At 45.6% G+C, this 13,900-nt stretch overlaps 5 protein-coding genes across 5 annotated transcripts; 3 read left to right on the top strand and 2 right to left on the bottom strand.

Annotated features, from left to right (window-relative positions):
* Window positions 1–4,623: 4,623 nt before the first annotated feature.
* On the top strand, window positions 4,624–5,845 carry PHATRDRAFT_50623 (predicted protein; the record flags this gene model as incomplete). The annotated part of the gene is made up of 2 exons (XM_002185555.1): window positions 4,624–5,801; window positions 5,834–5,845. The coding sequence occupies exons 1-2, from the start codon at window positions 4,665–4,667 to the stop codon at window positions 5,843–5,845; spliced, it is 1,149 nt and encodes a 382-aa protein (XP_002185591.1). The 5' UTR covers window positions 4,624–4,664.
* Window positions 5,846–6,032: 187 nt separating this feature from the next.
* Window positions 6,033–7,896, bottom strand: PHATRDRAFT_50624 (hypothetical protein; the record flags this gene model as incomplete). The annotated part of the gene is made up of 1 exon (XM_002185568.1): window positions 6,033–7,896. Exon 1 carries the CDS (start codon window positions 7,842–7,844, stop codon window positions 6,033–6,035), a length of 1,812 nt encoding a protein of 603 aa, XP_002185604.1. The 5' UTR covers window positions 7,845–7,896.
* Window positions 7,897–8,198: 302 nt separating this feature from the next.
* Window positions 8,199–10,108, top strand: PHATRDRAFT_50625 (predicted protein). The gene is made up of 3 exons (XM_002185556.1): window positions 8,199–8,694; window positions 8,796–9,519; window positions 9,548–10,108. The coding sequence occupies exons 1-3, from the start codon at window positions 8,356–8,358 to the stop codon at window positions 9,970–9,972; spliced, it is 1,488 nt and encodes a 495-aa protein (XP_002185592.1). The 5' UTR covers window positions 8,199–8,355; the 3' UTR covers window positions 9,973–10,108.
* Window positions 10,109–10,529: 421 nt separating this feature from the next.
* On the top strand, window positions 10,530–12,152 carry PHATRDRAFT_51303 (predicted protein; the record flags this gene model as incomplete). Its single annotated transcript, XM_002185557.1, has 3 exons — window positions 10,530–10,580; window positions 11,134–11,398; window positions 11,653–12,152. 3 exons carry the CDS (start codon window positions 10,530–10,532, stop codon window positions 12,003–12,005), a joined length of 669 nt encoding a protein of 222 aa, XP_002185593.1. The 3' UTR covers window positions 12,006–12,152.
* PHATRDRAFT_50627 (predicted protein) lies at window positions 12,145–13,421 on the bottom strand (the record flags this gene model as incomplete). The annotated part of the gene is made up of 2 exons (XM_002185569.1): window positions 12,145–12,529; window positions 12,615–13,421. 2 exons carry the CDS (start codon window positions 13,419–13,421, stop codon window positions 12,203–12,205), a joined length of 1,134 nt encoding a protein of 377 aa, XP_002185605.1. The 3' UTR covers window positions 12,145–12,202.
* Between the last annotated feature and the right edge of the window lie 479 nt (window positions 13,422–13,900).

Raw genomic sequence — 13,900 nt, forward strand, 5'->3', positions numbered from 1 at the left:
TACCAAGCTCGACGTTTCCTTGAGACGGACTCAAGGTGAGTTTACCAAATTCTGCGCGATAAGCAGCAGTGGTTTGACGAGAAACCAAGACTGTTAATCTGTTACGATATACACCAATGTACACCGTATGGACAGAAGCGCTGTTAGGAACAGAGCCTGGTAAACAGAGGAGGGCGTTATTACGAACGACCGGCGATACACCTAAGGGACTTAGGGACTGTAAAACTCTACTCGTTGACAACGCTCCCCACGGGTTAGACAGCGGATACGAGGACCTGTGCGATAAAGGCAGTACGGATCAAAGAACTTATAAAACAAAGATTGAAGAATTAGTGCTATAAACTAGTTCTTGTTGTTTCTCTGATTTGCCAAGATACAACAAAACCTGAGGAACAAACTCAAACAAAACCAAATATCTTTCCTTTGCCATAGTATCCTTATACCATGGCGCACGCTCACATATACTTATAGTGGAACCTGAAATACCTTTCATAACACACATGCCACGGAAAATGGGGTGCATCCATTTACATCCGTTAGTCAGGTGATAAGTATTGGCCGTCCCACTCCGTTGCCACTGTCAGAACACGACTGACTCCGTCGCGTTCTCTCCAACGCCTGATACATCGTTGTACTTGGGAATTCCATACAATAAGACCGAATTAACTTCCATGCGACTCACTTCATCCTTGTAAACACTCCAACTGCCATCCACCGTGTTGACACCTAACGGACGGACATTCTTGGTGGACATGTCGCATGGTACTAAACCGTGACACAGAGCATTGAAACGCATGACTACATGGGCTATGAAAAAGTCATCTGCACCGTTATATTTATGGGCTTTTTGCCTGGAGTTGCAAAGTATGATTCGATCGTCAATTGCCCATAACATTTATGCATTGAACAACAATGTACCGAACACGGCAGTGTCAGGTGATACGACGGATATCAGTCACTTATGTGAATTCGCTTGGTATGATTGGATATGGTATTTGGACCCAGTCGACTTGTCGGTAGACAAACGGAATCTAGGTCGCTGGCTTGGTCCTGCGCATGACATTGGTGATGTTATGTGTGCGCGTATACTTGTTTGAAGTGGTCAAGTGGTATCTTGAACTTCTTACTCGCCACTTTCTACAGCTGATCTTAATTCCAGGGAGGTGCAATTAGACAAGTCCTCATTTGACGCAACTTTGAGCTATAATAACTGTGATGATGCCATTGCCCCTGTGTTTCCTGAAGAGAATAATGTATTTTGCGCTTATTCAGATGATTCGACAGGGGACGAGCCGACAATGCCTCAAGCAGACGAGTTAGATCACGAAGCTTTCGATGAGTACCTTGATGCTCAAGTTGTGTTACCGTACAAAGACATTGCTACCACTGGAACAGTCATTGCGCGAAAAAAGGATCGCGATGGTAACGTGATAGGGAAATCACATCCCAATCCTGTTTTGGATACGAGAGTTATGGAAGTCCAGTTCCCAGACGGTAATGTGCAGGAATTTGCTGCTAACGTTATTGCGGAACACTTATATTCGCAGGTGGATGATGAAGGACGCCGGTTTCGAATAGTAGATGAGATCATTGATCACAAGATGGATGGATCGGCAGTCGCACCTGACAATATGTATTATACGGACAAGCATGGTGTGAAACGCATAAGACGAACCACGAAAGGCTGGGTGTTGTTATTGCAATGGAAGGACGGATCTACAACTTGGTTTCCTCTTAAAGATCTGAAGGAATCGAATCCAATTGAAGTCGCCGAATATGCCGTTGCTAACAAACTGATTCATGAGCCAGCTTTTGCTTGGTGGGCACCAGACGTATTGCAGAAACGTGATCGTATTATTTCCGCGGTAAAGACGAGATACCTTAAACGGACCCACAAGTTTGGTATTTGTATGCCAAAATCGGTCAAGCAAGCTCTCGAGATTGACCGAGATACTACCACTTCGTTGTGGACGGATGCGATCAAGAAGGAAATGACAAATGTTATGCCAGCATTTAAAATTCTCGATCAGGATGCTCCTAAACCAGTTGCTCATACATGGATACCATGTCACATGATATTTGATATCAAAATGGATTTTACTCGCAAAGCCAGATTCGTCGCCGGGGGACATGTAACAGATCCGCCGAGTTTGATTACATATGCCAGTGTTGTTTCGCACGATAGTGTTTGCATTGCTTTACTCATCGCATCTTTGAATTCATTGGATATACTTGGTGCCAATGCGCAGAATGCTTATTTGAATGCTCCAGTTCGCGAAAAGGTATATACAACATGTGGTCCAGAGTTCGGAAAGTCAGTGGAAGGTCGTTATGCACTTATTGTTTGTGCGTTATATGGTTTGAAGTCAAGTGGGGCAGCATGGCGTGCTCACTTAGCTGCGACAATGGAGGAGTTGCATTTTATCTCTTGTCTTGCAGATCCAGATGTTTGGCTTAGACCAGCTCAGAAACACAATGGTACAAATTACTATGAGTATGTGCTTATTTATACCGATGATTTCCTATGTATCAGTACAGATCCGAAGAAGATCCTGGATTCGATTGGTATGCATTTTAAACTCAAGCCTGAATCAATTAAGCCGCCCAAGGTATATTTGGGAGCAAATCTTGGACGTTTTACGTTACCCGATAATCCATCGAAACAGCAATGGTCAATGAGTTCCACGAATTATGTGAAACAGACAGTTGCAAATGTTGGAAAGGATTTGGATGAAGTTGGAAAACGTTTATCTACAAAGATTACGTCACCTATGTTGTCAAATTATCGACCGGAGCTCGATGTTTCCCCTGTGTTGGATGCGGAACGTGCTAACTATTTCCAGTCACAAAAAGGAGTTTTGAGATGGGCAGTTGAAATTGGTCGCATTGATATAATGTGTGAGGTGTCTATGCTCTCATCTTTTCTCGCAATGCCGCGTGAAGGACATTTAGCTGCAGTATTTCATATTTTCGGATATTTGAAGTCACATCACAAGTCTCGATTGGTATTTGATGATTCTTATCCGGTGATTGACAACAGCTTTAACGATGATGCAGATTGGACAGATTTTTACGGTGATGTTAAAGAGCCTATTCCACCGAATGCTCCAGAACCACGTGGTAAGGTGGTGGAGATTATAGCTTTTGTTGACGCTGACCATGCGGGAGACCGTGTTACTCGTCGTTCTCGAACAGGTGTTTTGATTTATATCAATCCTTCTCCGATTATGTGGTTCTCGAAGCGTCAGAATTCAGTTGAAACGTCTACTTTTGGTAGTGAGTTTGTTGCATTAAAGATTGCTACTGAGATGATACAAGGTCTACAATACAAGTTACGTATGATGGGTATTCCTATTGATGGTCCGGCTAAAGTTCTTTGTGACAATATGTCGGTTGTATACAATACTACGGCACCAGAATCAGTGTTGAAGAAGAAAAGTAACGCGATAGCGTATTATTTCGTACGAGAGAATGTTGCCATGTAGGTGATCAAGATTGTATATGAACCATCAGAATCAAATCTAGCGGACATACTTACGAAGGTTCAAACAGGTCCAGTGAGACAAGCTATCATACGAAGTATTTTATGGTGATTCAAGTTACAAGAAGGGTTTGCCGACTTTCCCGTTCTCAACAGGTTCAATGTTGGGACAAATTGCATTTGCATTATATTTGTCATTGCATGCAGTGTCGAAGTTTTATTTTTATTTGGTTCCCTATTTTCCCATTGTGGTTTTGAGGGGACACATTTCGCCAAGGTTATGTTCATGGTCTCAATGTGAGGGGACTAGAAAAACCGTACGACAAGCCTATCGGGGTTCGTTATCCCTTTATCTTGGGTATATGTGTATAAGTCTTTGTTTTACGTCTTTTTATTGTATCTACAATCCTTTGGTCCCACAGACACGTTTTAGCCCGTTATCGTTGCAGTTTTCTATACGTGTAAGTGTGTACAGTTATAAATTTTCAAAAATTGAGGAGATCAAACTCGATAGAAACGAAAACAAAGATTCCGTTGTCGAACAGCTTACAAGTGGAGGTATCTGAGGTAGAGATATTCAAGTAGATGTCGTACCTTGACGTAAACATGACGTAATAAGTGTGACGATTAATAGGATTCTGTTAGAAGGCCGAGTCGGTGTAATTCAAGTTACGTAGTTGACGTGCCGTAGGCATTTTTGTTGACTCGCAGAAACTCCGGGTTATCCTTTATTGTTTACTTAAACAATCGGATAGTGATCCCAGAGGAATTACTACTTACAAAGTCGTTTAGGGGTCCCAGAGAAAATGTTTACACGTCGGATAGTGATCCCAGAGGAAACATTTAGATGTCGGATAGTGATCCCAGAGGGATTACTTAGGAATAGTTTTTGTGTAACTTTTTGACAGTAATGTATATATATACTACTCGGGGATCTCCCTCCCCTTAGGGAATAGTGCATTAGCTCCTTTCTACGTCTTGTACGTACCTGACCCTAACCCTCTGTATTGTCACCCGGATATTGATGTACATTTACTTTCCGAAGTTCCGTCCTTTACGCAATATGTGGTGACAGTCAGTCATCCCGGAAATACGGCATTTCATATCGGTAAATAGTGTCGACGATGCCGCCATCCTAAAGAAAGTTGGTTCTCCCTCTCATAGTGGAACAAAGACGACGAAAATGAGCTCAAAAACCAAAATGCGACGCAAGAAGCAATCCATATCCTTAGGTAGCGTTATTTCTGCTGCAGCTGTCGCGTATGGAACATACAAAGTAGCGGATTGGGCGTGGAATCGTTATGTCACAAAACGGAAGAAAAATGATTATCAAGTCAACGCCGCCATTGCTACTTCTTTCATGAACTTCTTATGCTCGCAAACAAGTGTGGGCGCCCACGCGGAAGATGGAGTCGCTTCTCATATTGATCACATCCCCGGCCCAAACCGTCGCTTACGAATGCGTCGCCAACGCATGACTCGTTGCAGGCAGGAAGCAGCGCAGGCGCTTCGAGGTTTCTCACCGGCACTCCGGTCGATTGTAGAGTTGCATACAAATACGGCGCAGGCAACCCGGCTGCTCAAGCAACTTCGGGCGAATCGAACCACAGAAAAGCATGCTACTTCTCGACGTTCTGAAGAACAGGCGCTATGGAAGGAAATTCAACGGAAGACGATGACCCGTATGTTGACAACTGCCTATGCCCATACGATTTTATTTCTTGTCCTTACCACGCAAGTAAATCTATTGGGAGGACGATTATTCGAGGAATCTTTGCAGAATACTTCCTTGTCTTCAAACGTCTCGATGAGTAACGACAGTGTCGCCTCCGATCGAATGGTGTCTTATCAAGAGTCCCATCGTTTTGTCCTCCAGCATACATATGATTATTTTCTGAACAAGGGTGTTCACTCTCTGTTGTCAACAGTCGAGCAGGCTGTCGATTCTGTTTTGGGAGGATGGAACGTCTTCGATAAAGCATGCCTACACATTTCACGAGAACAGTTTGACTGTGCGCTCGTGAAAATCCGAGGCTTGATAGAAGGTGGCCTGAGGACAGATGTGAGCAGGACTTCTGGAAGGTCATCAAGACGCGAAAGCATCCTTCGTTTTCTTATGCCCTCCTCAATCTTGGAGCATTCCATTCAAGACGACCTAGCGAGATCCATTCTCGACGAAACTTGGGATCTTGTAGAAAGCCCTGTGTTTTCGGATGCTCAACAGGAGTGTTTAAATGCCACTTTTGCATCTATGCGGGATCGTTTTTGGGGCAAGATATTTGATGACAACGGACTTTCTGGGACAAAACCATGGGCGCATGTCTTGACCCAACTAAGAACGACGTCCAACAGTTTTTTCGTTGAGAATACACAACGCAAGGACTACGATTCGGCACATAGTCACCAATCCAAAACATTAGACTCCCCAGCAAGCATTTACTGTACTATGCTGGAAACCTTACCAGCTGTGCTGGAGTTGAATGATGTAAGCTTCAATTGACACTATTCTGTTACTGCTTAAAGTAGTTTACCAACACTATAGCAGGCCAGGTCAAATCGTCTTGGAAAGCTTGTAAGGCGGTAGTGCGATTGGAGGAGCCCTTACAGGAACACCTTCTTGTATACCCTGTTGGTATTCAAGCATGTACGATAGCGCACCACATTGATTTGCCAACAAGGACGCGACTGCCTCTGTCTGTGGATGTGTCAAAGGCCCAATTCTCCCCTGACCACGGGATCGCAGAATATCGTTTAAAATTGCGTCCGTGTCCTCCAAAGGCGGGCATTCGAGGCTTATACGGACGCGAATTTGTACGGGAAAAGGAGAAGATACAGCTTTGGGATTTTTCGAGAATGCTGAGGGCTCGATATTCATTTTTGCATGCGTTAAGGCTTCAAAGATACCAAACAATAATCGATCGGTCACATTGAAAAGAAATATGGATGCTCCCGGTCGGATCGACGACGCCGCCGCCTTCATGTGACTAGGGAGGCCAAAAATACCAAGGCCGAGACACTCGTCCATTGTGTCAGACGAACAGCCAAAAATAAAACCCGGTCCAGGAATGGTTGGCCATGCGGGATCCGTCGGTGCTCGGAAATCCGTCAAGAGAGCGTCCGGTGTTGGCGGTTCTTGCTCGCCGGACCAGGATTCGAACAGCGTGACCAGCGGAGCATTCCAGATGGCTTTCATGAGCGATTCTCCTGTGGTGCTAGACATGTCTTGACAATACTGCGTAGAACTTGTTGGAAGCAATAGATCAGAAGCAACACCTAGTGCAGTCTCAATTGGGAGTTCCGTTGTGCGGAACCATTCCAAGGAAATTCGGTGGCAAAAAGGATCCTTTCCATTGTCCGACGATTTTTGGTAAACGCCTGGTGCGGTCAGCAAGGCTGCGCCCTGAATATGATTCGAGTCACTGACGGTGAAAAAAATCATGACCTGGTGTTTCCCATCTTGATACGCCGCATTCATTGCTTGTGCATGTTTTCGCTGCAGATACCACTCGTTTTGGACGGTACTAATGGCTAGATCGTGATGAGTGGCGGCGCGTACGATGTAAAACTTGGCTTGATCTGGTTCTAGGATCGGGTTGGGTTTCCCGCCGCCACTTGCCCCTCCCTGGAAGTAATCAATTGTAGTGGTGTCTTGGTTGACAAACATGTTGTCTGTCAGCTCGTCGCCACCATCGCCTTCCTCTTCGTTTTCATCTTTGCGTGGAAATTTTCTTAGTTCCGATTCACCGTGTGCAAAATGACAGTTTTCCGCAAATGGACAGGAACCTTGCAGAAAGTGTTTGCATAAGGAGATTTTGTAAAATTCGTTAGGTTTGGGTGCTGTTCGTTTCGTAACTTTTTCTCCATCTTTCGAAGCTTGCATTTGCGAGAGACCTAAAGTGAAATCAGCCACTGCCGGAAGATCTTCCCGAGCTCGTCGAATATGCTTGTAACGACAAAATGGTCCGTGGATACAAAATCCTTGGGAATAAAAAACACATTCCATGCGATTCGCTTCACTGATATGTCGAAAGGGGCAGTCCTTGATTTTGCAGCGTTCCCCGTGTCGGCAAAGTGGCATTTTCGACAAGTCGTACTGATGCAGAAATTCACACGCCGTTCCTTTCATGCACAAGTCACGCAGCCAATGGCGGCACACAACCGTACGTAAGCGAGGATCATGTTTTGCGGACGTCAAGACGGGCTTGGCTTCGTCGCCAGTCGCAAAAACGGAACCTTCCTTGCGATACGGCAGGGGATCGAGTGTTTCGGGAATCCCATGTTCCAACGCGAAATTCTCGAAATCGTATTCGACTTCGTTCACCGTGAGTGGTTCCTTTGGCAGTACGGAGGTGGCCGCGGTCATTTTAAAAATTAGGCGCTAGTTGGTCGAAGCAATTAATTTGAGCAATCGGCCGTGCAAAATAGAAAAATTGGTGAGAGCGGTGGTTTTGTTTTTACGAATGAGCGCTATCAAGTTCCGGAAAACCGCCTTGGGCAACAAATCCAGGACTCCGCCGAGGGTGCGGGTTTGGTTTGCTTGCTACTGTGACATGGACGTAACTGTAATGTAAAACAGAAATAGTTTTCCATGCTGCGACGGTAGAGTGACATTTATCACAATAAAATGCGTCACTACGTGTCCGAAGATCTTTTTGACGTTCTCGTTTCTTGACGCTTTCTTCGCCGTGCATTCTGCACACAACGATAGTCGGTAGGTAGGTAGGTAGGTAGAGAAACACGACAGGCATCTTGGCATCGATTAACAGAGACTTGACAGAGACAGGATCTAACACATCGAGGTAGTCTCCCGGTGAATCTTTTGCGGTTCGACGAGCCGCTCAACTTTTTTCGTTCGATTGAGAGCAATTTATAACATGATGAGGAACGTTGCAATAATGCGAAAGAGTCACTATTGCTGGCGTAAAGCTGTAACAAAGCACCCGGGAAATGCGTTTTCGCGATACCAAGGTCGGTCCAAGTCGAGCGATTTCCACGAGAATCCTGACGACGTCCACCACAATGATTCGTACCGAGTCGGAGCATGGAATAAATTTCCTGACGGAAGCCGCTTTTGGAAGAAGACAACAGACGGAAACTTCCAACGCCCAATCTTCGTAGCGGCAACTCGACAGCACGTAGGGAAGACTACGACGTCATTGGCGCTGTGTTCCGGCTTGAAGAAGCGATATGAAAAAGTAGGATTTCTAAAACCAGTACGTATCCGATGCGATATTCTGCTGTGTGGGCTTTTCCGTCTTGAGTGATATTGAGCTAACAGGTACACGAACATTTTCTGGTTCGGTAATGCTCACAGGTTGGGCAACAGCATGTGGAGGTCAAATCGGAGAATCGCAATGCTACGATACGGGTCGACAAAGATATCTGTCTTGTAAAGGAACACTTTAAACTTGATCATATCGACTACGAACATATGAGTCCAGTTATCGTACCCCGGGGGTATACCAAAAAATTTGTTGATGGCGAAGTGTCTCTACATACCCAGATTGATGACGTGATTGATGCCATGGAGCATGTGTCTGCTGCAAGCGATGTGGTTTTGTGCGAAGGCACCGGTCACTGTGCTGTTGGATCCATTGTCGGTCTCAATAACGCCAAAGTGGCATCTTTGATTGGCGCCGACATGGTGTTGGTCGCCAATGGCGGACTCGGCTCGGCATTCGATGAGCTCAATCTCAACCGCATTCTGTGTCAGCACTACAACGTTCGTGTAGCGGGTGTGATTATCAATAAGGTGATACCCGATAAACACGAGCAGACAAAACATTACATGCGTAAGGCACTGATGCAGGCTTGGGGTGTACCGTTGTTAGGCTGTATCCCAGATCGACCTTTCTTGGGCTGCCCTGCTCTAGCCGACTTGGAAAACTTGTTCCAAACGCAGCTCATTTCTGGGGAAGAACATCGATTCAGGCATTACAATACGAGTGATATCAATGTTGTCACTACTTCCCTGACGCGCTTTTTGGAAAATTTGCGCCACAAACAGTCGAGAACATTGTACATTTGTCACGTCACACGTAAGTTTGATGTGTGCACGTATTGTAGATTGTCCAACCGAAGTGATTTTTAATCTTTTGCTACTCGTCCTCTTTTTAGGTGACGATTTGATTGTTGGATTCATGGGGGAATATCATCGACGACGGGAACAATCTGAGACTCCATTTGAGGCTGCATTGTTGGTTTGTGGTCGAAAGGGAAAGTATCAGCTTTCACAGGAAGTGACCGACATGTTGAGAGGGTTAAAGGGCGCTCCTGTCATGACTGTAGGACTCTCGACCCACGATGCCATGACGGCTATCCACAACTACACGCCCAAGCTCAATATTCATGACACAAATCGCGTAAATGTCGCCGTTGACCATTACGAACCCTATATTGACTTCGACGAGCTCATCCGACGGACGCAAGCAAGCAATTCTAATTTCAATGAACCCGGGAGTATTTCGATGGAGGAATTACGGACTCTATAGCATCAAAATATTGGTAGTGTTGTCAGGCACTCTTTTGGATGTGAGAACGATTCACCACGACATTTGTGGTAAATATTTACATTAGTTCGCTCATGGTCAGTTCATTTCCATTAAATAGGTGTCGCAGCCATAGTGTATTTATGTTATGTAGTTTACAACTAATGTAACACATGTGTGCCGGGTGAGTCGGAATTTGGAACTTCACAGTTTTTGGTTGGCTATAAAGTCACCACAGAATATTTGCGGATTGGCTGCGACAGCCTCACATCTCCACAGATATCACAGCACCAAAGGTATAACTTGCTCTACAGATAAACTGTAAAATCCGTTCGTGTCGTTGCATTTGTTTCACGAAAACGGAAGCACAGGTTACAGAGAAAGCAAAAGTGGACTCTCGATTAACTGTGAGTTGACATTTCAACACTTTGGTTGTGCGCTTGAGAAAGAACGTGAAGGAGCAAAATGGCGTCAAAGGTATGTTACGGTTATATCTTGATGAACCAACATCCGTTGATTAGCGTAGATGGCTCCAAAAATTTCCCACGTTTTATTCAACTATGCGATTATTTCTTACGCAATATACATTCTCACGAATTTGTTCATTCTTCGTTATGCTAGGATGGCTCAAAGGATGTGGGGAACAACCTCGAGGCAAAAGCTGATGTGGAGGATAGGAGAACCAAAGAGGGTGCTGCAGAAGTGGTCACTGAGACCAGTAAGGAAACAACCGAAGAAAAGGAAGCATTCGAAGTCAACCATGCAGAGACGGAAGTTTCAGAAGAAACAATCGCTTCTGAAGCCAAACGTACCGACGTCGAACCGTTAGCTGATGGTCAACGTAGCAAGCGCGTGTACGTTGGCAACCTTACGTTTTCTGTTTCGTGGCAAGATCTGAAAGACCATATTAAGTCCACGGGATTGGACGTGACTAAAGCCAACGTCATGTCTGGCCCAGATGGTCGTTCCAAAGGCTGTGGTATTGTTGAGTTCGCGACGGTTGAAGCTGCTCAGCAAGCAGTGTTGACGCTCAACGATACCGAGCTCAAGGGTCGTCAGATTTTTGTGCGAGAAGACCGTGAAATTAAAAGCGGATCCGGTAATTTTCAAATCGGTGCTGCGAGCGCTGGGGGACAAAGATTCTCATCAGAAGAGCATGCGCAGAATAGGCGTGTTTATGTCGGAAACTTGAGCTGGTCAGTCGCCTGGCAAAGCTTAAAGGACCACATGCGCCAGGCGGGCGAAGTCGTTCATGCTGAAGTTATTATGGAATATAACGGACGGTCCAAAGGATGCGGAATCGTCGAATACGCGACGGATGAAGAAGCACAGGAAGCCATCAAAACGCTGACAGATACAGAGCTGAACGGGCGAATGATTTTCGTTCGCGAAGATCGAGAAACACCGAATCAAGGAGCGTCTTATCAAGGTACCTATGAACGCACACAAAGCACATCCGTGTATGTGTGGAATCTTGCCCCGGGAACATCGTGGCAGGATTTGAAGGATCATATGCGCATGGCCGGAAATGTAGACTCGGCGACAGTCATGACGAATGCAGATTCTTTGTGCTGTGGTGTTGTTGTATACCAGCGTCCCCAGGAGGCTGAAAGGGCAATTCGTGAGCTGCAAGGCACAGACTTGAATGGCAGTGCCATTTCAATTCGTGAGGATAGAAAGCAGGTGAATCGCGGGGCTGGATCGGGTCGTGGCGCGGTCGTGGGCGTGGAGGGCGTGGTATATCATCTTACGGCGGTGGACGTGGTATAGGCCGCCTCAATGTTGACGCGGAGACACAATTATTCGTAGGCAATCTCGCTCAGTCGACGACCTGGAGGGAATTGAAGGACCATTTCCGCCAATGCGGTGACATTCAACGTGCGGAAGTCAAAAACGGGCCGGCTGGGCAATCTAAAGGTTTCGGGACAGTTCAATTTTTGAAGAAGTCAGATGCCAAGGATGCTATCACTCAACTCAATGGTAGCGAGCTTCAAGGCAATGTTATAGAAGTGCGGCTCGACCAGAAAGCTCGCTAAATGGATAATCTGCTCCTAGTGGAATGTGCTTGCGAAAACCTTTGCTTAATAAATGGTGCGAAGCGTGTCTTTGTAAGGCCTCTTCGCTCACATGAGAGAGGCACGGAAGGGTACAGTTAAAACTATTAAAACGGTCTATAAATGTGTATTTTTTAATATAAATAATTGCGCTTTTACTCATTGTCAACATAATACGCCTACTTGGAGGTTGGGGAGATCCGCGCATGAGAATTTCGTTCATTTACCGATTTGATTGCCTTGATGAAGAACGGCATAGAAAAAGCGAAGAATTCCACACCCCGGCTAGCAACAAAATTGATTTGCCATATGGATTGACCCATCGCTACGAGCAGGGCCCAGCATCCGACCAAGATGTTGAGCTCAATGAATGTGGAACCAGTCAATCGATCCCGTTCGGCCGCATCTTTCAATGAGTAGATCATGGTTGAAATTAAAAACAAACGCGCAATGGCGGACCACTGGAGACTAACGTCGAACCAGCTAAGTCGGAGCGCTTTCCGATACTGGAAACGAACAAAGGAATCGAGAAATGAGAATGGATGGTGCAGTTAGTATGGTCCACGAGGGATCATCTCAGTTGATGCTCACCCTCAACTTGAAGAGCCCCTCCATGAAACTTGAGAAGACACCAAACAGTACAAGAATTAGACTGTTTCGATAAGTCAAAGCCTTTTTCTTATGCTGCACCTTGAGACCTTCAAAGGTTCTCTTGGTACCTTTCCACAGCTCATTCGTCATTTTGGATGTCACTAAGTTCATCCCGTCGCGCTGATCGATACCACGCTTCCACCCCATAAACGACACTACCGTTGCGAATAAGCGTACAATACCCATGAAAGACGAAAATATCATAGCGGCTCCCGCGCTCCGACAAAAGCCAGCTTCACCCGGAATTGACGCTAAACCAATCATAGAAAAGCCAAACAGGCCAATGTTTAGGCGTTTGTATGTGTCGCTACCTAGTCGATTGTGCTCATTCGCACATGCCAGGATGTGACAAGTTCCGGCAGCTGTCCCAAAACCGGCGACACCCGCCAATTTCGACGCAAGCCTTTTTGTCATGGTGCGATCCGGAATTAGAAACAGCAGTGTGGCGACAGTGCCGAACAAATACTGGCCCATTTGGTACGCCTCACTGAGGTGGTCCTTTCTTGAAATTCTTTCAATGGTTTCACAAGAATCATCGGAGGCACCATGCAAGCCTGTGGCGTCTTCGTAGCCCCTGGAGCGAAGCAAACCGAGGTTCTTTTCTGCAAAGACCCTCGATGGATGCATTTGCCGAAAAGCGTTTTCGCTCAATGAAATTTTTTTTTGACTGATCGACATTCCGTAGCATGTTCCGACCCATATACTCGTAACGACGAAACATGACGCTTTGGCTTGACTGTGAGTCATTTCTCTTTAGATTTCGGGAAGGCCCGGATTTTCTTTTGGGATGCGGCTCTGGAGAGGGAGATATAGAGAATGAGTTTGTGGTTTCGTCTGTGTTCAACGGAGGAGAAACAACTTTACGGAAGCTTGGTTTGAAGTACGCTCGACAAACGAGCAGGAGAAGACACTGATATATCTGATCTGTCGACTGACAGTGAGAGAGAGAAATAAAATATTCATTGAAATGTGATATCACGCCCCTGGCAGTAAAGAGCAAACTGCTCGACAGCGTGCGTAGAAAAACCCTACGACAAGCATACGGGGGTTCAATATCCCTATATTGAGGGGACAAGTTTATAAGTTTTGTTTTACGTCTTTTTATCGATCTACAATCCTTTGGTCCCACAGACACGTTTTAGCCCGTTATTGTTGCAGTTTCCTACAGATTTTCTTTTGGGATGCGGCTCTGGAGAAGGAGATATAGAGAATGAGTTTGTGGTTTC

This window comes from Phaeodactylum tricornutum, chromosome 33 (assembly GCF_000150955.2).
Source record: "Phaeodactylum tricornutum CCAP 1055/1 chromosome 33, whole genome shotgun sequence".
NCBI classification, from domain to species: Eukaryota; Bacillariophyta; class Bacillariophyceae; order Surirellales; family Neidiaceae; genus Phaeodactylum; species Phaeodactylum tricornutum.